The 27,912-nt window shown below is 44.2% G+C and overlaps 1 protein-coding gene across 1 annotated transcript in view; it reads right to left on the bottom strand.

Moving 5' to 3' along the window:
- TMEM132A (transmembrane protein 132A) overlaps window positions 1–27,912 on the bottom strand; it is a 279,841-nt gene that overhangs the window by 138,378 nt on the left and 113,551 nt on the right. Inside the window, exon 6 of the mRNA XM_073686115.1 lies at window positions 12,074–12,257. Coding sequence (XP_073542216.1) covers window positions 12,074–12,257 — 184 coding nt within the window. The remainder of the gene's footprint in view (window positions 1–12,073; window positions 12,258–27,912) is intronic.

Genomic DNA, 27,912 nt, shown 5'->3' with positions numbered 1-27,912 from the left:
GGACATCACATTTGAAGTGACTTTGGGGGTTCTATATAACAGAAAATATGACTTTAGGGCTCTTTCACACGCCCTGATATTTCCGTACTACAAAAACCAGTATCGCATGAGGAGCACACGTACTGGTGCTTGGGAATCAGCGTACAGTTCGCGCTGTTCGCAAGCGCCAGGTGCTGAATGCTGCCCTCATCATTGTACCCTGCTGGTGGTGATTGCAGCGCTGCTGATTCCCAGGCGCCGGTACATGTCACAAAGATGACATACGGATGGCATCCGTGTGTGGTACGTTTTTACATTGACCCATTGAATTGAATGAGTCCGTGTGATCCATGCTGCTGGCCGAAAATGAACATGTCTACGTGTGGGTCACACGGACACACGTGTGTCGGTGTCTCCGGTACGTGTAGAACCTGTCACCACACGTACCGGAAACACGGACGTGTGAAAGAGCCCTTATTCTTTGGGTCGCTGCGATTATGTTTAGATGCTGTCACACACTAAAAGATGCTGTTTTTTTGCAAAATTAGTTTTTGAATTGCGATATTTTGAGAGCTATAATTTTTCCACATTTCTACCAACAGTCATGTGAATGATTGTTTTCTGCGGGACGAGTTGATGTTTTTATTGAAACCATTTTCAGGTACATAACATTTTTTGATCGCTTTCTATTCCGATTTTTTGGGAGGCAAAATGAACAAAAAACAGCAATTGAGGAATTATAATTGTTTTTTTTTTTATACCGTTTTGCATATGGTAAACTTGATGACAGCTTTAGTGCTTGGGTCATTTATGTAATTTTTTATGTTTTTGTGCTTTACACAAAAACTTTTATAGAAAAGATTATTTTTGCATTGCTATATTCTGAGTGCAATAACTTTATTTTTCTGATGATGGCGCTGTATGGCGGCTTGTTTTTTTGCGGGAAAAGATTATGTGTTCAGCGGTACCATTTTTATTTACATTTGTCTTTTTGACCGCGTTTTATTTCACTTTTTTTACAGCGGTATGATGAAAAAGCATAGCTTAGCACTTTTTTTTTTTTACTGCATTCACTGAAGGGGTTAACAAGTGAGACACTTTTATAGATCGGATCGTTCCGGACGCGGCAATACCAAATATGTGCACTTTTTTGTTTATTTTTATATATAAAAATGTGTTATTAGTGTAATATTTTTACTATTATGTAATTATTTTAAATATTTTTTTTATTTTTTTGCACTAGCATTGCAATGCATTATACCTCTACAGAAAGCTTCTGAGACCATGTATTCACCCCAAGTCACCAAGGCAACAATCGGGCCCCCGCCGATCTGAAGGCAGTGAGCTCCTCTTCCTCTGCCTGCCTCTTAAATATTGCAATCACTCTCGATCACAGCATTTAGGGGGTTAGACAGCCAGGGACAGTGCTGGCAACGTCCCCGGCTGTTAGTGCATGAACTCAGCCACTAGCAGCGCTGTGCTCCTGCTTTGATCAAGTAGGAGGTGCTGACATTTCAGCACCTCCTGCGTGATTATGCTGTGATCGGTCAGTCAAGGACAATATCTGCAAGGAGTTTGTATGTTTTCCCCGTGTCTGCGTGGGTTTCCTCTGGGTTCTCTGATTTCCTCCCACACTCCAAAGATATACTGATAGGGAATGTAGATTGTGAGCCCCAATGGGGATAGAATTGATAATAAATGTAAAGCGCTGAGGAGTATGTTATAAAAATAAAGATTATTAATAAAGATTATTTAAACATTTCCTTTCTACAGTCTCTACAGAGACCTTACCTGCATTTTTATCTGGTTTTGAGGACGTTTTTTCTGAGATGAGGTTTCAGGATTTGCCTCCTCATCCTGACTGTCCTATTAACCTGTCCCCCGGAGCTAAAATTCCAAAGTCCAGACTGTATAATCTTTCTGGCCCGAGAGACAAGCCATGAAGCATTTCATTGTGGAAAGTCAGGAGAAGGGACACATTAGGCCCTCATCTTCACCAATGGTGGCAGGGTTCTTCTTTGTTAAGAAGAAAGATGGTGGTCTACATCCCTGTTTAGATTTTCGGGAATTCAATCAAATTACCATCCGAGATCCATACCCTCTTCCTCTGATTCCAGATTTGTTCAGCCAGGTTGTGTGACCTAAGGTGTTCTCCAAGTTGGATTTAAGGAAAGCCTACAATCTGGTTAGAATCAGAGAGGGGGGTGAATGGAAAACAGCGTTCAATACCCCTGAAGGGCATTTCGAGAGTCTGGTTATGCCTTTCGGTCTGACCAATGCACCTGTGGTGTTCCAGTAATTCATAAATGATATTTTCCATCATTTGGTGGGCAGGTTTGTGGTGCTCTATCTGGATGATATTTTGGTTTACTCACCTGATTTTGGGAGACATCCGGGGCATGTTAAATAGGTGTTTCTGATACTAAGGGATAACAAACTATATGCTAAACTACAAAAATGTGTTTCCTCCATCCAGGAGGTGCAGTTTTTGGGGTTTTTTGGATGGATCCGGGGAAGATCCGTGCTGTCCTTGATTAGGACAATCCCGAGAACCTGAAGGCTTTACAGAGTTTTCTGGGCTTTACTAATTTTTACTAGAAATATATCCAAAATTATTCGGTAATTGTGAAACCCCTCACTGACATGACATTGGAGGGGTCTGATTTTTCCAAATGGTCGGGTGCCGCCCTGGAGGCTTTTTCCTCCCTAAAGAGCTGTTTTGCCACTGCACCTATACTCCATCAACCCAATGTTTTCCAATCCTTTATTGTGGAAGTTGATGCATCGGAGGTGGGGGTTGGGGCTGTGCCGTCTCAGGGTCCGCCCCCTAAGTAAATGGCGTGCATGTGCTTTCTTTTCCAAGAAATTATCTTCGGCTGAGAGAAATTATGACGTGGGCAATAGGGAGCTTTTGGCGATTAAATTGGCGTTCAAAGAATGGTGACATTGGTTGGAGGGGGCTGTCCATTCTATTACTGACCACAGTAATATCACAGACCATAAGAACCTGTCATATCTTCAATCGGCTAAACGTCTCAACCCTAGGCAAGCTAGATGGTCCCTGTTTTTCACTAAGTTCAATTTCGTTGTCACTTTCCGTCCAGGGATCAAAAATATCAAGCCTGATGCTTTGTCATGGAGATACCTTGGTAGTGGTGACCATGAGAACCCTGCCCCGATTTTGCAGAAGGGGGTAGTCATTTCGGCATTGTACCCTGAACTGGAGGGTGAGGTGTTGGGAGGTTCAGGTGGACGGCCCTGCCTCCTGCCCTTCAGGAAGGTTATTTGTACCATCTAATCTGCGGTGCAAAATAATACGAGAACACCACAACTCTGCTTGCTGGGCATCCAGGTGGTAAAGAGCAGTTGCAAGACCTCCTTTCTCGTCGTTTTTGGCGGTCGGGTTTGCATCGGGATGTGGTTGTAGTATTAGCGCGTGTTTTAAAGTACTGCATACCCGTCCGTCTGGTACTCTTCTTCCACTACCTTTTCCTAGCAGGCCATGGACACTTGTCCATGGATTTTATTACTGACCTACCGTTACATGCAGGCAAAACTGTGGTTTTGGTGGTTGTAGATAGCTTCAATAAAATGGTTCACTTTGTCGCATTACTGGCACTTCCAAATGACAAAACTCTAGCTCAAGTATTTATAAATGAGATTGTGAAGCTTCACGGGGTTCCCTCCAATGTGGTGTTAGATCAGGGGACCCAGTTTGTTTCCAAGTTCTGGAAAGCGTTCTGTTCTCGACTGGGGGTGCAGCTCTCTTTTTCCTCTGCCTTTCACCCACAGTTGAATGGGCAGACTGAGCGCATTAACCTGAATCTGGAGGCTTACCTCAGGTGTTTTGTCTCCGAAAACCAGGAGGATTGGGCAATTACATACCGCTGGCAGAAGTTGCTATTAATAATCATCACCAAGAATCTACCGGCAGGTCACCATTCTTTGGTACATACGGGTTCCAGCCACAGTTTAGTACTTTTAGTGGGGGAGGGGCTTCAGGAGTAAACATTTTTGCTTTGTCACTCTCCTCAGTGTGGTTGGGGTTCTGAATAATTTGAAGATCATGAGAGACAGGTACAAACATATGGCTAACAGGAAACGCTAGCCAGGTCCGGACCTGAGTGTGAATGACTTTGTGTGGTAGCCTACCAGGAATATCAAATTGAAGGTTCCTTCCTGGAAGCTGGGACCTAGATTTATTGGTCCCTATAAAATAACCGCCATCATTAACAATTAACAGCGTTTCGTCTTCAGCTACCTCAAGCCCTTAAAATCCACAATGTCTTTCACAGGTCTCTGCTCAAGAAATATGTAGAACCTCTTGAGTCCTCTCCCCTACTGCCGCCCCCAATCATGGTTTATGGTAATTTGGAGTTTCAGATTTCGAGGGTTGTAGATTCTCGTCTCCAGCGTCGTTCCCTACAGTATTTGGTGCACTGGAAGGGTTATGTTCCAGAGGAAAGGATGTGGGTTTCAGCATCAGAGGTGAATGCTTCCAGGTTGGTTCATTCATTCCACACCTCTTATCCTGAGAAACCTGGTCCTGAGTGTCCGGAGGCCACTCGTAGAAGGGTGGGTATGGTCATGGGTGTGTCAGGTGTAACAGACAGTCGTTCTGGATCTGGCTGTAGAGGGTCACTGCCCTTGGCATTGCAGACGCCTTCTTAATCCTTCTTCCTTTAGGACCCAGCGGCGACCTCCACCTCATGCTGCCGATTGACACACCCTTGCTTGGTAGTTAAAACCTCTCAGTTTTCTCCAGGGAGTCGCCGGTGATAGTTCAGTTCGGCTATCTTCTTCTCTGGTGCCCTTGGAGGACAGTTGGCGTTACCTCTCTAGTGTCTGCTAAAGTGAAGTGTATCCCCGTTGTTTGTCTAACTTGTTGTCTTTAGTTTGTAGTGGGGTCTGACCAGTGCTCACTCAGTCTACCCCCTATCTAGGGCCAAGCTCTAGGGACATTCAGGGATTAGGGTCCTGCTCGGAAATGGGTGTGGTACCTATATAGGGATGGTGGGGTAGGCAAGGTGATGTTAGATTTGCCTAGGGGTCTCCACTCCCCCTTTCCCTAGTGTTTGGGCTTCCTCCCCCTCTTCCCCTTCGTGTTGCACTTAGTCTTTCCACACCTTGCGTGACAAGGCTCACATTTATCCTGCGCTCTGCGCTGAGTGATAACTCCGGGCTTTCCGTGTAAATCTCTGAAATACATGATTCAGACGGAAGATTACATGTATTGAGGTAGATGGAGGCACCGTGGACATCATCTGGCCTGTGATCCCACGGTGTCCATCTTTTTACTACGCCTGCATAAAAATGCCGTCGGCCACAATTTTGTGAACCTCTGAAAAAAAGGACACCGCTAAATAGAGGCCAGACAGAGTCCAGGTAAGGCCTGTTTCACACGTCCTGATATTTCCAGTACCAGAGATATCCGTGTCAACCTATGTGGCATACGTGTGCCGCATCAGGAGCACACGGACTGGCGCCTGGGAATCAGCCGGTGGCTGAACGCTGCCCTCATCATTGTTCACTGCCGTTGCTGCAATCAGTGTGAACAAGGGACAATGCTGAGAGTAGTATGCTGCTCTCGCTGTGTCCTTGTGTAAAAATAAGAATTATACTAAAAAATCCTTATACTCACCTGTCCAAAGATGTCCCCACATGTAACCCATCTGACTGCTCATGCCGAGGAGACGAGGAGAATGACTCGCTCCAGCGAGCTGGCACCAGAGCTGCGCTCAGCGAGCGCTGTCTTGTCACTCACTGAGCTCAGTGCAGCTCCGTGCAGCGAATCAGTTTTGCGGTTTGTGCAGTGTGAAAAAAATGGACATGTAAACGTGCTTTGACCACGGACACACGGTCTGTGTAAACACAATGACCTGTGCACAGACCCATTCATTTGAATTGGTCTGCGTGTGCATGTGTCTCAGGTATGTGTGTAAACTGTCACCACACGTACCGGACACCCTGACGTGTGAAAGAGGCCTAACTCTGCTGCTTCATTATAGTAAATGGATCCCTCGGGGGTTCATCTGAATTACATAGGAGCTGTGTATATGGAGTCTGCATACTATTCTAGGAAAATCTGCACTCCAGGAGGCAGATAGCGCTCTGTCCCTCCCGAGTCACCATGTGGCTAAGCAGTACTGTACAGCCACATATGGGGTATGTCTGCATTCAGCAAAAATTCTGTGACAAATTTTGGTGTCATTTTTACCCATTTCCCAGTGTAAAAATGTAAAATCTGGGGCTAAAACAAAACTTTGGTGGTAAAAATGTAATTATTCTTTCTTCACCGCCCAATGGTGTAAGATTCTGTGAGGCACATGTGGTATCAACATGCTCACTACACCCCTAGATTAATTCATTGAGTGGTGTAGTTTGTAACATGGGGTCTCTTATGGATGAGTTCTGCTGTTCTGGCACCTTAGGGGCTCTGCCAATGTGACATGACACTGTCAATACATTCCAGCAAAATCTGAACTCCAATACGGAGCTTCTTCCCTTCTGAGCTTTGCACTGTGCCTCAAAAGTAGTTTTCAACCACATATGGGGTATCTGCGTGCTCAGGGGAAATTGCACAACTTTTGGGGTCCGATTTCTCCTGCTACCCTGGTGAAAATAAAAAAATGGGTCTAAAGTAACATTTTTGTGAAAAAAAGTTAAATGTTCATTGTTTTCTTCCACATTACAAAAATTCCTAAAGGGTTCCTAAAGGGTTATTAAACTTCTTGAATGTGGTTTTGAGCACCTTGAGGGGTGCAGTTTTTAGAATGATGTCACTTTTGGGTATTTTCTGTCATAAAGGCTCTTCAAAGTTACTTTAAATGTGATGTGGTCCCTAAAAAAATGGTTTTGTAAATTTTGTTGGAAAAATGAGAAATCGCTGGTCATCTTTTAACCCTTATAACTTCCTAACAAAAAAAAAATTTGGTTCCAAAAATCTGCTGATGTAAAGTAGACATGTGGGAAATGTTATTTATTAACTATTTTGTGTGACATCTCTCTCTGATTTAAGGGCATGAAAATTCAAAGTTTTCCGATTTTTTTCACAAATAAACGCAAGTCATATCAAATAAATTTTACCACCATAAAGAAGTACAGTATGTCACGAAAAAACAGTCTCAGAATCAGGGGAATCCGTTGAAGCGTTCCAGAGTAATTACCTCATAAAGTGACAGTGGTCAGAATTGTAAAAATTGGCCTGGTCATTAATGAGCCGACCACCCTCGAGGGGGGGGGGGGTTAAAACTCTAAAAGTGATCATTTTTATTCAAATGATCTTTAAATGTTGGTGTTTTACAGAAATAAACATAGACTGTCTCAACAAAAATTAACTACTAAAGAAGTAGAATGTTGTAGTCTTGACAAGTGTCATTTTTTAAGTCTATTTTGCTGAAGGTTGTGTTGCCTTTATCTGCATCAAATTTGATTAATGTGGCACATTCTAAATAAAACCCTTCTGCCTAGCGACGTTCTTTCAGTTAGTATCTCATCCGCTACTGGAGTGAGAATGGAGACTTGTGTGGATCCACAGAACTCTTTACTAATCATTATAGGCCCCATTCAGACAGCTCCTACCGCTGGGGAAAAATGCATTGAGACACTGCTCATGCAGTCCTGGTGTATTGAGGAGGATTTCTACAATATATGTGACCGTGGGGCACCCGGAACCGGGCTTCTATGCGATACTGGGGGTAGTAGTGGCAACCCAATCCCGTGGCTCAGGGTGGTCAGACCAAATTGTGGCAGTCTATTTATCAGTGTTTTGAATGTCTGACTACGCCACCCGTGGATTGCGGTCAGGGATAACCGCCGCTGCGAGGCAGACCACTGAGGCTGGTGTTGGTGTGCAGCACAGGGGTAGGACAACTCCCCACGGGTACAGTGTAGCCTCAGGGCAGTGTAGGTGAATGCTGGGGGTGATAGTGCAGGCCGCAATAGTAAGAGTTCAGAGTCCGCTTCAAACAGTCCAGGGTCTTTATTGCAGATGTTATTACTGACCCAACAGGAGTACCGGTTAGGAATGGGCCTGGGTGTCTGAGAGCATTCGGGCGAGCCCCACTGGTCAGGGTGAGTGTGTAGGCCTACCGTTCTCTCTATGCTCTTTCTGACTATCCCCCTGTTCGTGGTGTAATAGCCCACGTCCCTGAGCTGGCCGTGTACTTCTCGCCTGTATGGCTTGCGACTCGGGCCTTGGGTACCTTTTGCTTCTCCTTGCTGTACTGGTCCCTCTGTGTGGCGGAGACTCCAGGCTTCTTAGGCCAAGGGACCTGAAATCCCTCGCGGGTTGGTTCTCTGCTGCTGGGCTTGCAACCCTGACAGCCTCGGACCCCAATGTCCGGTTGTGTACTTCTCTCAGCCAGGACCGGCTCTCGTAGCCTCTGTCCCTGGCTTGCAGTCTCTCCTCTGCCTCACGGACTCCTCAGCTGCTGCTGACCTGTCCCTCTTCTCTGAGAACCCTTCTGGACACTTCAGAAGTGGGTTCTGGTCTCCCTAACCCTGCCCCAGTTCCAGCTTTTATAGGGGCAGCCTGCTCCCCCTACTGGCCTGGGACAGGAGGTGCTGCATGCTAATGGTCCCTGACCAGGGAACCTCCCTCCTGCTCTCAGACACAGCCTTTAATATTTGTGGCATCCAGGCCTGGGGTGACACATATGCAGTAGGGGAGGACACATAGCCTGTTCAGCAGCAGAGGGGCCCAGAATGGAGGGGATTTACAGCTGGAATAGTCCTGAACTGTGCACCAACTAATGTATGTCCCTGGGATGTTCACAGAAGCCTGCAGGGTGACTGAATAGGTTTGGAAGGATAGCCCACTGGTGGGTGGAGCTTAGCTGCTCCAGTGGGCGGAGCTTCACTGGGGTGTCCAGTCTACCAGTCTACCAGTCTACCGCCTCTATCAAAAGAACAAATTCAAGGAATTGTATAGGTTTTCATCATTAAAATGTTCCTTCACCACAAATTTTCAGTTATCTCACTGTCACACTGCACACTGAAAAGATAAAGGAATTAAAATGCCTGAAACTGTACAGATATCAATTGTATATATCTGGCATGTGCTCAACATTTGTTGATGCATAGGTGCCTAACCATACTATACTGTATGTGATGCACAGTCCTGAACACTAATTAAAAAAAATATCTATACAGGATTAGTATTGTCGTAATTGTACTGACCTGGAAAATCATGTTTCAGTGTCAATTTAGCACATAATGAAACAGGTAAAGCAAAATACAAAAAACAATGTGGCATAGTATTTTTTCACAATTTCACCCAACTGGGAATTATTTTGTCGTTTTCCAGTACATTGAATGTTAAAATGAATGGTGTCATTGAAAATTACAAGTCATCCCAAAAAAAAACAAGCCCTCATATTACTATGTTGATGGAAAATAAAAAAGTGTCATGGTGCTTAGTAAGAGGCAGAGAAGAAAACAAAAGCTGAAAAAAATAAAAGTGAAAATCGCTTGGTCTTCAATATCTACTATATAATCGGCTTATCCCGTCTGTCTGTCCGTCCAGGAAATCCCGCGTCGCTGATTGGTCCGGCCACGGCCAATCAGTGACGCGGGATTTCAGAACAAGATGGCAGCCATTAGCGGCTCATCTGCCGCACGGAGGTCAGCGGCGATGCAGCCGGGAGATGACCGGCGCTAACCGGTCATCTCCCGGCTGCTCGCATCAGGAGTACCCCGACCGGCGGCCTAGGCGGAGCCGCTCCCCGGTCCTCCCTTCACACTTGCCGTCGGGATATCAGTGGCCCTAGCAGCAAATAGTCGTGATGTAAGCGGAAGCAAGAGCCGGCGGCAGCCGGGGGAATTACGTGCTGGCTGTGCGTGGTCAGCGATGTTGTCACAAGCAGTATTGACAACATGACGTAATTACAAAATTCATTAGGGGCCCCGGGGTGATACATTGGGGGGTTAATTTAAAGTACTGCACAACCCATTTAAACACTGCTTCACTGATTAGTCGCGCCCGGTCGGCCGCATACATATTCTAGAATACCCGATGCGTTAGAATCGGGCCACCATCTAGTTAGACTAATATTGAGTTATGATCATAGAATGCAGTCACATTCACACGTTCAGTGTTTGGTCAGTATTTATAAACCAAAATCAGGAGTGGAACAATCCGAGAAAAAGTATAATAGAAACACGTGCATCACTTCCGCAATTTTCGCTTACAAATTTTTGGCATACAAATACTGATGTAAAATACTGACCAAAATACTGAACATATGAACATGGAATGATAGTGAGTTCAGTTTTTTTACGTGTTATTCTACTAGCCTAGCTTGTCATTCAGCCCAACAATTTTCAGTGTGCCGAATTATTTGTAAAGAATATGGTTAACATGCCTGAAACCATTACCATATTTTTAAGACAATCAGACGAATTTTTATCCGCCAAAATTTTGTAGGAAAGTGGGGAGTGCGTCTTATAGTCCGATATATTGTGGCTCTGGGTTGTGGGAAGTGGGGGGAGCGGCAGGGCCGGCGAAGCGGGGCACAGGAGGCAGCAGCCACCCTGCGGGTTCAGTGTGCCTGCTACTAAAGAAAATAAATATTCACTGCTCACTGCTTCCTGGGGAGCAGTGAATATTCATTTTCCTTAATAGTGCGTGCATAGCTCTGCTGCCAACAGGGATCTCCGCACATGGCGTCACTGCCATGGGCCCTCAAACTGTGAGATGCTGTGCTCCCCACGCCGGGACAGTGTGCGTGGGGAGCAGTGACCAATCACTCTCCTTAATAGCACGCACACTTTTCCCGCAGAGCAGCTCCTGCTGCTGCTCTGCGGTCTGTGTGCCCGCTATTAAAGACCATGAATATTCACTACAACCCATGGGAGTGGATTGTAGTGAATATTCATGGTCTTTAAAAACACGCTGCAGGTACAGCTGCAGGTACAGTGTGCGGGCTTATTAAGGAGAGTGAAAGCTCACGGCTCCCCAAGCACACAGTCCCGGCGTTTGGAGCAGTGACTATATCGGCAGAGCATCTCATTGTGTGAGGGCGCATGGCAGTTACGCCATGCGCTGCTCACACAGTGAGATCCCTGTTGGCAGCAGAGCAGGACGCAGAGCTGGAGGAGAGAGAAGGAAAGTAGGAGTGTTTATTTCTTGTGTGCGCGTGATGAGGACCAGGAGTTGCCAAGCATACCAGGATGAAGGGTGCCAAGAATACCATGAAGAGGGATGAGGGGGGCCATACATACCAGGATGAGGGATGAAGGGTATCTGCCATACATACCAGGAAGAGGGTTGCCATACATACCAGGATGAGGGATGAAGGGTGCCATACATACCAGGATGAGGGATGAAGGGTGCCATACATACCAGGATGAGGGATAAAGGGTGCCTGCCATACATATCAGGAAGAGGGATGAGGGGTGCCATACATACCAATATGAAGGATGAAGGGTGCCATACATACCAGGAAGAGGCAGGAAGAGGGATGAGGGGGGCCATACATGCCAGGAAGAGGGATAAGGGGTGCCATACATACCAGGATGAGGGTTGAGGGGTGCCATACATACCAGGAAGAGGGATGAGGGGGGCCATACACACCAGGATGAGGGATGAGGGGTGCCATACATACCACGAAGAGGGATGAAGTGGGGCCATACATACCAGGAAGAGGGATGAGGGGGGCCACACATACCATGATGAGGGATGAAGGGTGCCATACATACCACGATGAGGGTTGAGGGGGGCCATACATAACAGGATGAGGGATGAAGGGTGCCATGCATACCAGGATGGGGATTGGTGCCATGCATATCAGGATGGGGATGAGGACCACGTATAACTGGAAGGAGGGGGCCATATATACCAGGATACCAGGGGACATTACCCCTATAACAGTATCAGCAGCAGAGCCCCTCCCCCTTAACAGCGCATCATGACCACATTTGTTGCTTACATTTTTTTTCTATTTTCCTCCTCTAATACCTAGGTGCGTCTTATGGTCCAATGAGTCTTATAGTCCGAAAAATATGGTAATTAGAATAATGTTCACTTCAGTCATGTAGCTAGATTATGCATACTAATGTATAAAACAGATTGACAAGAGACTTATTTATGTACCTTTACAAGTGGGATAATAGCTTTGAGGTCATGATCAGATACTAGCACTTCAATGTTGCCTCTACCACCTGCTGCAGCTCCACCACCACCTGAAACGTCCAGCTGGAATGTAATTCTCCGAGATACAGCAAAGCCTACAGAGACATTACTCACAAGGAAATCCAAAAGAGCAACTTGTGGAAACCTGAAAGAAAGATGAACATGAAACTAGTAGCTAAAATAGTGAAATCTGATATATCTGAATCAAAGACAATAAGAAAATCACATGGGCAACAAGAGAGTGGTTAGCACTGTGGCTTTACATCGCTTCAGTTCTAAGTCCAAATCCCAGTATGTTCTCCTTTTGTTTTACGTGGGTTTTCTCCACACTCCAGAGAATATTAATAGGGAATTTAAATCGTAAGTTACAATGGGGACAGTAAAGACTATGGCCCGATTAATCAAAACCAACATTTTTCACACCGACCTTGATGAGGTGGCGTAGTTTATAAAGTTACTGAAGCACAGTTCTAAGAATTTCATAAGTTTTTACACTTTGTGCCAAACACATCAAGTTTATGTAAAAACTCAGTATTTACAGTGTTGTCCCTTATTTTACAAGACTTCTGCAATTCTCCCTGACATGCTGTATATCAGCTTCTGGGCCAAATCCTGACTGATGACAACACATTCTTCTCTAATCAGTGCCTGGAGTTTACCACAATCTTTGTATTTCTGTTTGTCCACCGGCTTGTTGAGGATTGACCATACCACAAATTCTCAATGGGATTGACATCTGGAGAGTCTCCTGGCCATAGAACCAAAATGTCAATGTTATGTTCACCGAGCCACTGGGAAAGCATCGTTCATTCAAAAATTGCTTCTGGACCATAGAGAGAAGTTGCTCTTGGAGGATGTTTAGATCACATTATTCATTCATGGCAGAGTTCTTAAGCAAAATTTTGAGTGAGCCCATTCCATGGATGAGAAGCCCCCATACATGAATGGTCTCAGAATGCTTTCCTTTTGGAAAGACCCAGGGACTCATGATAGCGCTCACCTTTTCTTCTCTGAACAATCATCTTCCAGATGTCCCAAACAACCTGAAGGACTTGTAAAGATGTTCGATTGTGGATTTTAATAATCACTTAGGCAGGTTATCGATGCAATTAGTTTTATTCCTTCTGACCACGGTGAACAGCAATTCTAGGTAAATGTCCAACAGGCAATTCTCTTAGTCCTAGAGTTTCCAACCTGGGATCAGTAGTTCCACTGCCCCGTACCAGGTGATACCCACTGTCCCCCAACTTTTGGTTGGCCCACAGCTTTTTGTATCTCCCGCCGGTATATTGGCAGTCACAGCATATGCTCCTTCGGATGATGGATATCACGACCGCAGCCCGTGATTCCACCCAGCTCTCAGTCCGACTAGCAATGAATCTTCCCTTTCTCCTGCACAGGGTTCAGCCCCCTGAATCGGCAGAAGAGCTCACCCCTCCATCCCCCAGCTAATTGTGCCTTAGTGGAGATATTTTCTCAGGTGGAACCCATCCCCTGGGTTTGCATGTGAGACTACCTGTGGTGACGGAGAGAACAATGGCCCAAGGTCTCGGAGATATGGTCACTGAATGTAATAGATACCTGAGGTTGAACTGATGAGCAAACAAATCACTAACAAAACACAAAATTAAGATTGACAAAAAGGGGTGCTCAGTGCTGGAAAAGTATTTAGAAAGTGGCCAGGTCCTCACAGGCTTCATCAAAGAAAAATGGCTTTACCCCAGTCCTTTTCAGTTCAATTCCTGTACTTCTTACGCAGGTATTGGTGAAGCCCCTTCAGAATGTTTGGGACATCTGGAAGAATGATTGTCCGGAGGAGAAAAGGTGATCGCTATAAGTCTTGTGTTATGCCAACAGTAAAGCATTCAGAGACTATGCATATGTGGGATGGCTTATCATCTAAAGGAGTATGCTTAGTCACAATTTTGCCATAAAACCCACAAGATCAGTATCGTATTGAGAACCTGATATCAATCCTCAAAAAGCAGGTGGACAAATAAAACACAGAAAATGTGATAAACTCCAAGCACTGATTATGCAAAAAAGGGTTGTTTTTTGTCAGGATCTGGCCAGAAGTGATTTCCAGCATGCCAGGGTGAATTACAAACATCTCGAAAAGGGTAAACATTGTTAAAATTTGGAGACCTTGCATAAACTTGATGTATTTGATAATAAAAGTATAAAAATGTATGAAATGCTGATAATTGTACTTCATTATCCATACAGACATCTAACTAAATCTAGCAACACTGAATCAGAAATCTTTGTGAAAACTTCGTCTCAAACCTTGAGGCCATCACTATATATTTGGCTTTTAGATAGATAGATAGATCTAAAGAGAAATCTAAATAAAATTAGTATTTAGTGTGACTAACACTTTAAAATAATATAAAGCATCAATTCTTCTAGTTACACTTGCGCAGATTTTCAAGGGACTCGGCAAGAAGGTTGTTTCAAACATGTTGGAGAATTAACCACAGATGTTCTGTGGATGTAGGTCTTCTGTCCCTTTTTGTAATCCCAGACAGACTCAAGGATGTTGACATCAGGCCTCTGTGGGGGCCATATCATAACTTCCAGTACTCCTTGTTCTTCTTTACGTTAAAGATAGTTCTTAATGACATTGGATGTATGTTTGTCACTGTTGCCCTGCTGTGGAATATATTTAGAGCCAATCAGACTTCCCCTAATGGTATTGCATGATGGATAAATATTTGCATGTATGTCTCAACATTGAGGACATCATTAATCCTGACCAAATACCCAATTCAATTTGCTCAAATGTAACCCCAAACTTGCAAGGAAACTCTACCATGCATCATTGTTGTTTGCAAACACCCATTATTCTACTGCTTTCCAGTAACTGCCTTCTGTTACAGCTAAATATTGTTAGCATCGCTGTATTCTGAGAGCTATAACTATTTTTTTTTCCGCTGATGGAGCTGTATGACAGCTTGTTTTTTTGCGGGACAAGATGACGTGTTCAGTGATACCATTTTCATTTACATTCGTCGTTTTATTCCACTTTTTGTTTGACGGTATGATGAAAAAGAATAGTTTTTTTGCCCTTTTTTTTTTTTTACATAAAATTTAAATTTTTTATCAGTATATATATATATATATATATATATATATATATATATATATATATATATATATATATATATATATATATATACACACATATACATACATACACATATATATATATATATGTATATACATACATACACACACATTATATATATATCATAAATACATATACATACACATACAGGTGCATCTCACAAAATTAGAATATCATCAAAAAATTAATTTCAGTTCTTCAATACAAAAAGTGAAACTCATTTCATATAGAGTCATTACAGAGTGATCTACAGCCAATGAAAACACAAAAGTAATTATCTCAGTGAATTAGAATACTTCATAACAACAGCTTGAAAAAGGTTTTTAAAATCCAAAATGTTGGCCTACTGAAATGTATGTTCAGTAAATGCCCTCAGTACTTGGTCGGGGCTCCTTTTGCATCAATTAGTCCATCAATGCGGTGTGGCATGGAGGCGATCAGCCTGTGGCACTGCTGAGGTGTTATGGAAGCCAAGGTTGCTTTGATAGCAGCCTTCAGCTCGTCTGCATTGTTGGGTCTGGTGTCTCTCATCTTCCTCCTGACAATACCTCATAGATTCTCAATGGGGTTAAGGTCAGGCGAGTTTGCTGGCCAATCAAGCACAGTGATACTGTTGGTTTGAAGTGGCATGAAGTGCTCTAAAATTTCCTGGTAGACGGCTGCACTGACTTTGGTTTGGATAAAACACAGTGGACCTACACCAGCAGATGACATGGCTCCCCAAACTATCACTGATTGTGGAAACTTCACACTAGACCGCAAGCAGCTTGGACTGTGTGACTCTCCACTCTTCCTCCAGACTCTGGTAAATTGATTTCCAAATAAAAATTGGAACTCTGGGATCTTGTGGAGTGTGTCAATGACTGCCTTCTGGACATCTGTCAAGTCAGCAGTCTTCCCCATGATTGTGGAGCCCACTGAAACAGACTAAGGGACCTTTTTAAATGCTTAGGAAGCCTCTGCAAGTGTTATTTGCTAATTATTTTAATTTACTGAGATAATGACTTTTGTGTTTTCATTGGCTGTAATCCATAATCATCAACATTAACAGAAATAAACACTTTAAATAGATCACTCTGTAATAACGCTATATAATATATGAGTTTCACTTTTTGGATTGAAGAACTGAAATAAATTAACTTATTGATGATATTCTAATTTTGTGAGATGCACCTGTATGTATATATGATCTAAATAACTTGCTAGTGCCTGGTGACCCGGATATCACCAAGCACCTCCTGAAAACAAAGTGGGTCTCCCACATTGTTTACCTATGCAGTGAAGCAATGGCTGCCAAACATTTGGAGGAACTCCAATGTCCCTTGCAAGAGACGTAGATATGTTGATATGGTACATATGGTGGTGATATGGTGGTGATATGGTGGTGGAAGACAAGGATGTGGAGAAGGAAAAGGACAAGAGCAAATAGACAAAATCAGGAAGCGTATACCCATGTTGAAGTGTGAAGACAGAGGTGCATGGGAATAGAGTTAGACCTTCCAAAAAAAAGACACTGTATTTGAGTTTATGTTACGCTGTTATCATTTAGTGGTGTTGAGAAGTCTGGCCCAATCCAGCCCTTGTTCATTTTTATAAGAGTCAGCCTGTCAGCATTTTCAGTTGACAGGCGGATGCGCCTATCGGTTATAATACCTCCAGCTGCACTAAAAACCCGCTCTGACAAAACACTTGCTGCAGGGCAGGCAAGGACCTCCAAGGAGTAGAGAGTCAGCTCATGCCACGTGTTCAGCTTGGATACCCAATAATTATAAGGCATAGAGGAATCACGGAGGACGTTGGTACGGTCGGCAAGGTACTCCCTCAGCATCCTTCGCAATTTTTCCCTCCTTGGGACAGTTCCCCGCGCATCAGGGTTGTGCGATGGGTGGGTCTGAGAAAACTGTCCCAGAACTTTGACAGTGTTCCTCTGCTGGATTGCATTTGTGTCTCTCCCGCCTGTACTCCTTGGTTGTCCAACGAACTGTGACCTCTGCCGCCAGCGTTTTCAGATGGGAATTTTTTTTTAATGATTCCGCAACAAGGGCCTTCTCGTACTGCCCCATTTTATTAGGCCTGTCCTGCGCAGTAATAAGAGACAGAAAGTTCTCCTTGTAGCGTGGGTCTAGAAGTGTCACCATCAAATAATGACTGTCACCCAAAATTTGGGCAATGCGAGGTTCGTGGGAAAGGCAGCGTAATAAACTCAGCCATGTGTACCAGACTGCAAAGAGGCAAGACTTCCGTGTCCTCACAAAGAGGACTGACCATGCTCTCCTCCTCCTCCCTGTCCTCAGGCCATCCACGCTGAACAGACGGTATGACAGTTGTGCAGGTAGTACCATCAATAGCTGAAAAAATGGACAAAAATATGAGTTTTGTGGCAAATAAGTAACAACACACTTGATTGAACAACCAAGCAGTACCGTCTATAGCGCAGGAAACTAGCTCCTGTTCTTCCTCTTCCTCCTCTTTCTCATTGTCACCCAATCCACGTTGGAATGAGATGAGACTGGGCTGTGTGTAATCACCCTGTATGGTTCCTTGCTCCATCTCATCGTGCTACGCCTGCAATGCATGCTCTTTAATTGTGAGCAGAGTGTTTCAGAAGACAGAGAAGTGGGATGGTGACGCTAATTATGGCGTCATCGCCACTCACCATCTTGGTGGAGTCCTCAGTTTTGGAGGATATTACATATGTCTGACATCCATGTCCACTCCTGAGGTTTTATGTGTGGAATCTGACCTGAATACCGACGGCCTTGTTGATGCTGGTAGTTAACAACTGCCCTCTTCTGCTCACAAATCCTTCCCAACATCTGCAGTGTAGAGTTCCAACGCGTGGGGACATCACACACCAGTCTGTGAGCCAAAAGCTGCAAATGCTGCTGAAGCACAGCAAGGGCGCCGGAAGCTGTAGTTGATTTTCTAAAATGGGCACACACAGGCGTACTTTGACAAGCAGATCTGGCAGATCAAGGTAGGTTTTGAGAAACAGGTGAACCACGAGGTTAAGCACATGGGCCAGGCATGGTATGTGTGTGAGCTCGCCTCAGAGTCCAGCCATTGTCACACACGACTATGCCTGGCTGTAGAGTCAGCGGTGTCAGTGACAGATCTGCCTGCTCTTTCACAGCTGTCCACAACTCTTCATCGTTGTGCGGTATGTCACCTAAGCATATTAGCTTCAGCACAGCCTGTTGCCGTTTGGCACTGCAGCTTCCAGCTTGCGACTGATGTGGTCATTTCGAAGATGGAGGCTGAAGAGGAGGTGCAGGAGCTGTAGAATGTGGGGGCAAACCTGACTGACCCAAGGCCCACAATCCTCAGCGTCGGGAGGACGTGTTCAATCCCAAGGTCCGACTGGGTCCCAGCTTCCACTATATTAACTCAGTGTGCCATCAGCGAGATGTACTGTCCCTGCCCACAAGCACTTGTCCACGTGTCCGTGGTTAGGTGGACTTTCCCAGTAACTGCGTTGTTTAGGGCACGGCTAATGATGTGGGACACGTGCTCGTGTAATGAGGGGATGGCACACCGGGAGAAATAGTGGCGGATGGGGACCGAATACCGAGGGATGGCCGCCGCCATCAGGTTGCGGAAAGCTTCCGTCTCCACAAGCCTAAAAGGCAACACTTCGAGCACAAGCACTTGCGAAATGTGTGAATTTAGTAGTGTGGCCTGTGGGGCGTTGGCTGCGTATTTGAGCTTGCGCTCCAAGGACTGGGGTAGGGACAACTGACCGCTGTGCTGGGACAAGGACGTGGACGTGCTTGCTGATGTTGTTAGTTTAGAGTGTTCAACGACAGGTGCAGGGCGGGAGGCATCTTGGCATGTGCCATTGACAGGGTGCACGCACAACTACGGAACAAGCAGTGGTGTCACCCGTAGACACTGTTGCTGAACCCTGGGGTTCAGCCCACTTAGTCGGGTGCTTTGCTGCCATGAGCCTGATCATGCTGATGGTGGTCAGGCTGCTAGTTTTGCTACCCCTGCTGATGCTGGCTTGGCAGGTGGTGCAAATGGCCTTTTTGGGGTTATCGGCAGAGTCTTTAAAAATAACCAGACTCGGGGAGACCTAACAGTTGTACTGGCAACTTCCGTCGTGTTGATGTTTGTTACTAGGAACGCTTTCCCACCTTATGTCTGTGGCCGCCACACTGCTTCTTCCTGCCTGTTGTGGTGCTACACCTCCCTCCCCTTGTGTGCTGCTGTCCTCGCTCTGTATGTCCCTCTGCCAGGTTGGGTCAGTTACTATATCATCCACCACCTCATCTTCCACTTCCGCACCCTGGTCCTCCTCCTGACTTTCTAGCAATTGTGTCTCATCATCATCATCATCCACCTCTTGTGACAGTAATTGCACTTTCCGTCGCCTTAGTGTGACCGTGACTGCTCCAATATTTGAACATCGCTACACGCTTTCTCCACTTGACTCGCTTGAAGCTGGCCGGGTGAGAGGCCCGAATCTACAAATGGAAAAGTGAACAGCTCTTCTGAGTGTCCAAGTGTAGGATCAGTTGTCTCCAGGCACTCGGCATGGTGGGAGGAAGGAGGATCAGGGTGAGGAATATGCGGTCCAGACTCACGGCTACTGAGACATGACCGTGTGGAAGATGGTGGTGGTGGTGGCGGCGGCAAAGTGACTGGAAGCATTATCTGCTATCCAACTAACAACCTTTTAACACTGCTCAATAGTGGTGTTCTGTGGTCCCCTATTAATTGGGACAGGAAGGTCAAGCGACAAGATGTGGGTGTTTGTTGTGGCACAATTTCAGCTTGCCCACGGCCACGTCCTCTGCATGCACCATCACCATCATGTCCACTTTCCCTTCCCTTGCCACGCACCTTGCCCATTTTTAATGGAGGACAATATTTTTCACATTCACGAGAAATGGCTGATTTTAAAATGCAGTTATAAGTGATACGGCTGACAGAGAACCACAATTTTAAATAGCAGGCCTGTAATGTACTAATACTATTCTTCTCAGACAGCTAGTGTGGATAGCTTGACCGACACACTGAAACAGAATGGAAAATGAGGCCAATATTTTCCACGCTCAGTTTAAATTTCTGAATTTTTATCGCTATGGAATATGGAACAGATCTGGCTGTATTCCGCAGTGAGAACAAGCAAATGGAGCAAAAAATAGTGTACTCTGGATTGCTTTTTAAGCAAATAACCAGGATTGAGATAAAAAAAAAATTGCCCTTGCCCGAGATATCTTGGGCTTTGTCTACAAATATCTGTAATTATTACAGCAGCAGCAGACAGGATGTTCAATGGACCCTCTTGTGCTATATCATACACTGCAGTCTGCCACATACACTTCCTGCCTAGCACTGATTATATGCAACTGGACTAGTCGTCAGAAGGACTGCTAGTTCAGTTGGATATATACAGTGGGTATGGAAAGAATTCAGACCCTTTGCTCAGTATTGAGTAGAAGCACCCCTTTGAGCTAGTACAGCCATGAGTCTTCTCCGTGCCGTGCGCCCAAACAGTAGTTTTCCCTCACATATGGGGTATCGTTTTACTCAGTAGAAATTACACAACAAATGGAATGGTGCAATTTTTCCTGTTTCCCTTATGAAAATACAAAATTGGAGGCTATAAAACATTTTGGTGGGAAAAATGTGAAAATTGTATTTTTACGGCTCAATGTTATAAACTTCTGTGAAGAACCTGGGGTTTCACGGTGCTCACCACACATCTAGACAAGTTCCCTTATCTTATTTTACATCTACAGTCACTAAAAAGATTTATCAAATTAAAAGTTTCATAAATTGCAATACAGCATATGTGGTGTATTTGATTACCTGCAATATATGTCATCTTCAGTATGTTAGATGCAGGTCAGGTCCCATTAAGGTACAGATAAGAAGACACCTATCAGACGCAGAGAACAAACTACTGAACAACAGTTCAGCAGCCTCCTGGCATTTCATTGAATGTCATGCAGGTGATATATGATCTCTAGGATATCCATCCATATGATATCTATCCATATGATAGGGATTGAGAGGGTGACAAAACCATCAAGAGGGTGTGATCTACAAAGGTAGGTGTTAAATGGGGAATTGTGGTGGACATACTTCCTTAATACTAGATTTAATAAACCATTATGAATAAACCATTATATTCACACTGTGCATATTGCTATGTTTTTATATATTGTTATGTTTTTTTTCTCTGTATTTGTATTAAGTTTGTTAAACCTGTTTGTATTGGTTTTTAAATTAGTCCACAGGATTGGATAGGATTACCCAGGTGACGAAACCAGAATAGGTATATAATGTCAGTATCTAGATCCTTAAAAACATGCAATGAATAAGGGAGCAAGTCCGAAACGCGTTTGCATCTATATATGAATTCTGGGCTAGGTTGTTGACTGTGGGTTTGGAGTGTATTTTTAACTATTTTTCTAATAAATTTGATGATTTTTACCTGAAGCTGGAATACAATTTCTACTTTCTGCTTGGAGCACTGCTGCACAGCTGATTCCGTGCTTTGGACAATGAAGTGGGTGAGCTGACTTTTTTGCCTTGCTTTTTCTGACATTATGCCCCTCTGACTTAGAATAATTAACCCTAAAATTGCTAAGGTGGCCAAAAACTTCAAATTCTTTGATTAATGAGGGGAAGGAGATCCGAGGTTGTGAAATAAACATGAGAAAATCGCCGGCTAATAAAGCAGATTTACATTGACCATTACCCACTGGAATGCCATGAATATTGGGGTCATTTCTGATGGCTACTGCCAGGTGTTCCATTATTATTACAAAGTAAAGGGAACAGGGGGCATCCCTGCCGGGTGCCGTTATGAATAGGAATTGAAAAGGACAAAAACCCATTAACCTTAACGTTAAAACGATGGGCTTCTATTGAGTAAAAAGACCTTCTCTATAAATTTGCCACTTCGTAACAACTGGCGCAGAGACTCGAATTGACTCGATCGAAGGCCTTTTCTGCATCCATAGAGAGCAGACACATTGGTAACGCTTTGGACCTCGCTCGGACCATGAGGAGAAACAGTTTATTAGTATTATCTCTAGCCTCGCAATCTGTCACAAACAGTACTTGATCTGTGTGAATAACTCTCAGTAATCGGTAAGCCAACTAATTAGCCAGGGCTTTGGGGAAAAAAAATTATATCAATATTGATCAACAAAATAAGTCTGTAGTTGAAAACCATGGTGTGGTTTTAGAATCACACTTATACGAGCCTTCAAGGACTGAGCAGCAAATGGGGAACCATCAGTGATAGAATTAAACATTTTTAGTTATGAAAGGGGCGAACTGGGAGGCAGATACAGGTGCATCTCACTAAATTAGAATATCATCAAAAAGTTAATTTATTTCAGTTCTTCAATACAAAAAGTGAAACTCATATTATATAGTCATCGCAAAGAGTGATGTATTTCAAGTGTTTATTTCAGTTAATGTTGATGATTATGGCTTACAGCCAATGAAGTCATTATCTCAGTAAACTAGAATAATTAACAAAACACCAGCAAAGGCTTCCAAAGCGTTTAAAAAGGTCCCTTAGTTTGTTTAAGTAGGCTCCACAATCATGGGGAAGACTGCTGACTTGACAGATGTCCAGAAGGCAGTCATTGATACACTCTACAAGGTCCCAGAGTTCCAATTTGCATTTGGAAATCAAGGTCCCAGAGTCTGGAGGAAGAGTAGAGAGGCACACAATCCAAGCTTGTTGAGGTCTAGTGTGAAGTTTCTACAATCAGTGATGGTTTGGGGAGCCATGTCATCTGCTGGTGTAGGTACACTGTGTTTTATCAAGACCAAAGTCAGCGCAGCAGTCTACCAGGAAATTTTAGAGCAAAGTCTCTAATGATCTACTAACAGCTAAATCTAATGGTCACTACTTCCTTCTGATTCTCCTGGGTCTCTCTACAACATTTGACACCATGGATCACCAGCTCCTGCTCACTATGCTCCACTCTATTGGCCTCAAGGACACTGTTCTATCCTGGTTCTCCTACCTCTCTGAACGCTCCTTCACTGTGTCTTTTGCCGGCTCCTCATCCTCTCCCCTTCCCCTTATTGTCGGGGTCCCTCAAGAATCAGTCCTAGGCCCCCTTCTTTTTTCCTTATACACTGCTCCTATTGGACAAACAATCAGCAGATTCGGTTTTCAGTACAATCTCTATGCTGATGACATCCAATTATACACCTCTTCTCCAGACAGCACCCCTGCATTATTACAAAATTTCAGTGATTGTCTTTCCGCTGTCTCTAACACTATGTCCTCCCTCTATCTAAAATTGAATCTGTCAAAAACCGAACTGCTCATATTTCCTCCCTCTCCTTACCTACCTGTGCTGGATATTGCCATTCCTGTTTGTGGCTCTACCATTACTCCCCAGCAACAAGCCCGATGTCTTGGGGTCATGCTCAATTCAGATCTTTCCTTCACTCCTCACATGAAATCACTCACTCGCTTGTGTCATCTACAAAAACATCTCTAGAATCAGAACTTTTCTTACCTTTGACTCGGCAAAAACTCTTACTGTAGCTTTTATTCATTCTCGTCTGGACTATTGCAACTCTTTACTAATCGGGCTCCCTCTTTCTAAACTTTCCTCTCTCCAATCCATCCTGAATGCAGCAGCCAGGAACATATTCCTCTCCAACCGATATACCGATGCCTCTTCACTGTGCCAGTCATTGCACCGGTTGTCCATCCAATACAGAGTTCAATATAAACTTATCACTCTTACCCACAAAGCTCTCCACGATTCAGCACCACTCTACATCTCCTCCCTCATCTCAGTCTACCACCCTTCCCGTGCCCTCCGTTCTGCTAATGACTTCAAACTAAAGTCCTCCTTAATCCGAACCTCCCACTCCCGTCTCCAAGATTTCTCACGTGCTGCGCCAATTCTTTGGAATGCAGTACCCAGGACAATTCGATTAATTCCCAATACCCACAGCTTTAAGCATGCCCTACAAACTCATTTCTTTAGACTGGCCTATCACCTTAACACAATTGTCTAACTGTCCCAGTTTGGCCCATATCAAAATTTTCTTCAAAATCCTGTTCATAACATCCATGCACTGACTGATATACTGGCTGGCGACCAGTTCATGTAGTGCTATGTACTTACCCTATTTAACATATTATGGCTGTATTATACAATATTTGTACATTTTACCTTTTGTGTCCCCCCCCCCCCTATTTCCTCATAGACTGTAAGCTTGCGAGCAGGGCCCTCACTCCTTTTAATATCTGAGTTATGCTCCCCCCCTAAAAATAAAAATTATTATTATGCTTCCCTCTCCCGACAAGCTTTTTGGAGGTTGGAAATTTCATTCTCCAGCAGGACTTGGTACCTGTCCACACTGCCAAAAGTACCAATACCTGGTTTAAAAACAACAGTATCACTGTGCTTGATTGGCCAGCAAACTTGCCTGACCTTAATCACATAGAGAATCTATGGGGTACTGTCAAGAGAAAGATGAGACACCAGACCCAACAATGCAGACGAGCTGAAGGCTGCTATCAAAGCAACCTGGGCTTCCATAACACCTCAGCAGTGCCACAGGCTGATCGCCTGTCATGAGTATGTCAGAAGTGACAGAGTCGCACAGTAGTTGGTTGCAGGAGAGAGGCTGTCTTTAATACCCAGCGGCTACCTCCCTCTGGCTAATTAGCTCTCTGGTGTATAAATACCTGGCGTGTCTGAGAGGGAGGTACCAGCTATATTCATTTCTACTTGCGAAGGCTTAGCAAGAGCAGCACTTCGTCCTCTCTGGACCTTGAGGTTGAGTTCGCATTTGTCTGGAGTAGTCTAAAGCTTAGCAATCTCGCCCTGTTTGTCTACCTTTGTTGTCTTTAGAATTTAGTGGAGATCGACTAGTGCTCATCTCCTCCCATTCCTAGCCTTGGCCATACGCCAGGGAAAGACAGGGCAAGGCACGCGTGCGGCGACTGCTGAAGAGGCAATATAGGAACGGTAGTTGAAACAGGGTGACACTAGACCAGACTAGGAGGTCTCCACTCCCCCCTTTCCCTCTTCCCTCTGTGTTGAACTAAGTCTTTCCCACACCTGGTGTGACATCGCCTCCATGCCACGCCACATTGATGCAGTAATTGATGCAAAAGGAGCCCTGACCAAGCACTGAGTGCATTTACTGAACATACATTTCAGTAGGCCAACATTTTGGGTTTTAAAATAATTTTTCAAGCTGTATTCTAATTTACTGAGATAATGACTTTTTTGTGTTTTTATTGGCTGTAAGCCATAATCCTCAATATTAACAGAAATAAACACTTGAAATAGATCACTCTGTTTGTAATGACTCTATATAATGAGTTTCACTTTTTGTATTGTAAAACTGAAATAAGTTAACTTTTTGATGATATTCTAATTTTGTGAGATGGCCCTGTAGATTATAAAATATAGGGGCAAATCCATCCGGTCCCAGACTTTTCTCAGCTGGGGAACCCTTTATGATGTACATAATCTCCTGTTGAGAGAAGTCCTCGTCTAATGAGTCTGCTGGCTCTGCAGGGACAACGGTCAGCTTCAAATATTCGTTAATCTCATGGTTAAAAGATGATGGGGACATATCACCAAATTGGCCTGTTGATATCAGAAAGATCTCTATAAAAGTTGAGAAACATTTCTGTGATTTGGGCTGGGGCTTAAGTACTGGAAACCTTGGGTTTTCTAATCAGGAGAATGCAACTGTGATCCTGCCTGGGATGCAAGACTCTGGCTAATGGTCTCCCGCATTTATCCGCATGTTCATAAAGGAATCTATGTAGTCTAATTTTATGCTGAAGGAATTTCAGATCTAAAAGATTTTTAAGTTTCTCTCTAATTCTGTTAAAATCAGCAAAGACAGAAGGAAATAATGACTTTTTATGGGATCTTTCAAGATCATTGATCTTTTGCAATAAAGACACTCCTTATCATGCACTTAAGCACCTTCCCACTGCATCGGAAAAAATGTTGCGTCTTTAAAGTGTATTTCCAAAAATTCAGCAATAGAACTCAAATTTGGTCTTTAAGTAAGTTGTTATTAAATCGCCAAGTCCATGGATGATGAAGGTCATCAGGGAGCGCAAGATGTAGAAAAATTGGAGCGTGGTCAGACGAAGATATGTGCCCAATAGACATCTCTACCTGCCACGTTGGGGCATGCTGACTGAGCAAGAGCATATCAATGCGACTATAGGAAGAATGTGCCGGAGAGTAATAGGTAGTCTGTCTGTCAGAAGTATGTAAGACCCTCCATGCATCAACCAGGTGTAGGCCTTCGAAAGAGTTTTTTAGAGCACTGATCCATTTAAGGGAAATAAAGAGACGGCCCGATGAAGTATCAACCTTCGGGTCAAGGGTGAAATTAAAGACGCAGTCCGCAACCAAGACCCTCTAAGTGAAGTCCACCAGTAAGGACAGTATAGAGGAACAAGCCAAAGTTGGATCTCTATTGGGAAGATACCAATTGGCAATGGTAAATTTGGTGGCGTTAACCCTTATTTTCAGAAAAACAAACCTACCCTCTGGGTAAATCTTAGTATCCCAGACCGAGTGAACTAGAGATTTGTGTACAGCAATGGAGACCCCCCTAAATTTGGAATCAGAGTTAGTTCTGTACACCCAGGAAGTATAGTATCTATCTCTCAGAGTGGGGAGATGGACAGTCTTAAAATTAGTTTCTTGGAGCATTAGGATATGGATCCTTTTTTTAAGCATATCATATAAGATTAGGGATCATTTTATGGGACAGTAAACCACCGAGCATTGAAAGACCCATTGTTAATCTGTGTCATTTTGAAGGTTGAGGAAGGAGAGAAAAGGGGAAGAAAGATATTAAATCAAAAGAATAAGTGAGAAATGTAGGGGATTAGAACAGAATAAAGTAGAAAGATAAAGAAAATAGCTAAAATACTAGATTATTAACATTCTACTAGAAAGATGGGTCTAGGGGTATAGGTAGAAGTTGTAGAAAGAAGAACGTAAATCAGAATACATAATCTGCAACTCTGACGAATAATCACGAGTGGGGAGATGATTTCCATGGAGAAGCTAGCTGTACTGAACTGAGTAAAAGGATCTTAGCAGATAATGGGACTATAGGACGTTACTAGCAGAAGAGGACAAAAAAAAGGGCATATAGAACTTCAAACAATTAGAACAATATAGGACAACAGATTAGTCAACTTTGCTTTTAGAGCCTATTTTAATTATTATATTACCGGATTTTTCAGGCCATAAGACGCACTTTTTCCCCTCTAAATTTGGGAGGAAAATGGGGGTGCGTCTTATGGTCCGACGTTACCTGCGGTGGTGGTGAAGTGGGATCGCAGGGCCCTCCCTCCTTCAGGAATGCGGTGGTGGTAGCAGCAGCAGCAGCAGAGGTGAGGCAGAGCAGCTGGGACCGGGGCCGGGACCTGTGCCTGGCCAGTACTGGAGCTCGGGCAGGTGTTGGGCTGTAAGGGGCGTCTGGTTGCGAAGCAGAGCGGCCTGCGCAGCTTTAGGGTGTGTGCGGCCATCTTTCTAGAGCTGTTATCTACAGGAAAATGGCCGCCCGAGATGGCGCATGCGCAGACCGGTAGCCATTTTGCTGTGGATCACAGCTCTAGGAAGATGGCCGCACACACCGGAAACCTGCGCAGGCCGCTCTGCTTGGCCGCCCGATGCCG

The sequence above is a fragment of the Phyllobates terribilis genome, unplaced genomic scaffold (genome assembly GCF_046119375.1).
Source record: "Phyllobates terribilis strain yellow unplaced genomic scaffold, ASM4611937v1 Scaffold_5__5_contigs__length_657084704, whole genome shotgun sequence".
Lineage (NCBI taxonomy): Eukaryota > Metazoa > Chordata > Amphibia > Anura > Dendrobatidae > Phyllobates > Phyllobates terribilis.
The sequence above is the reverse complement of the archived record's forward strand: the minus strand, read 5'-3'. Positions and strand labels throughout refer to the sequence as shown.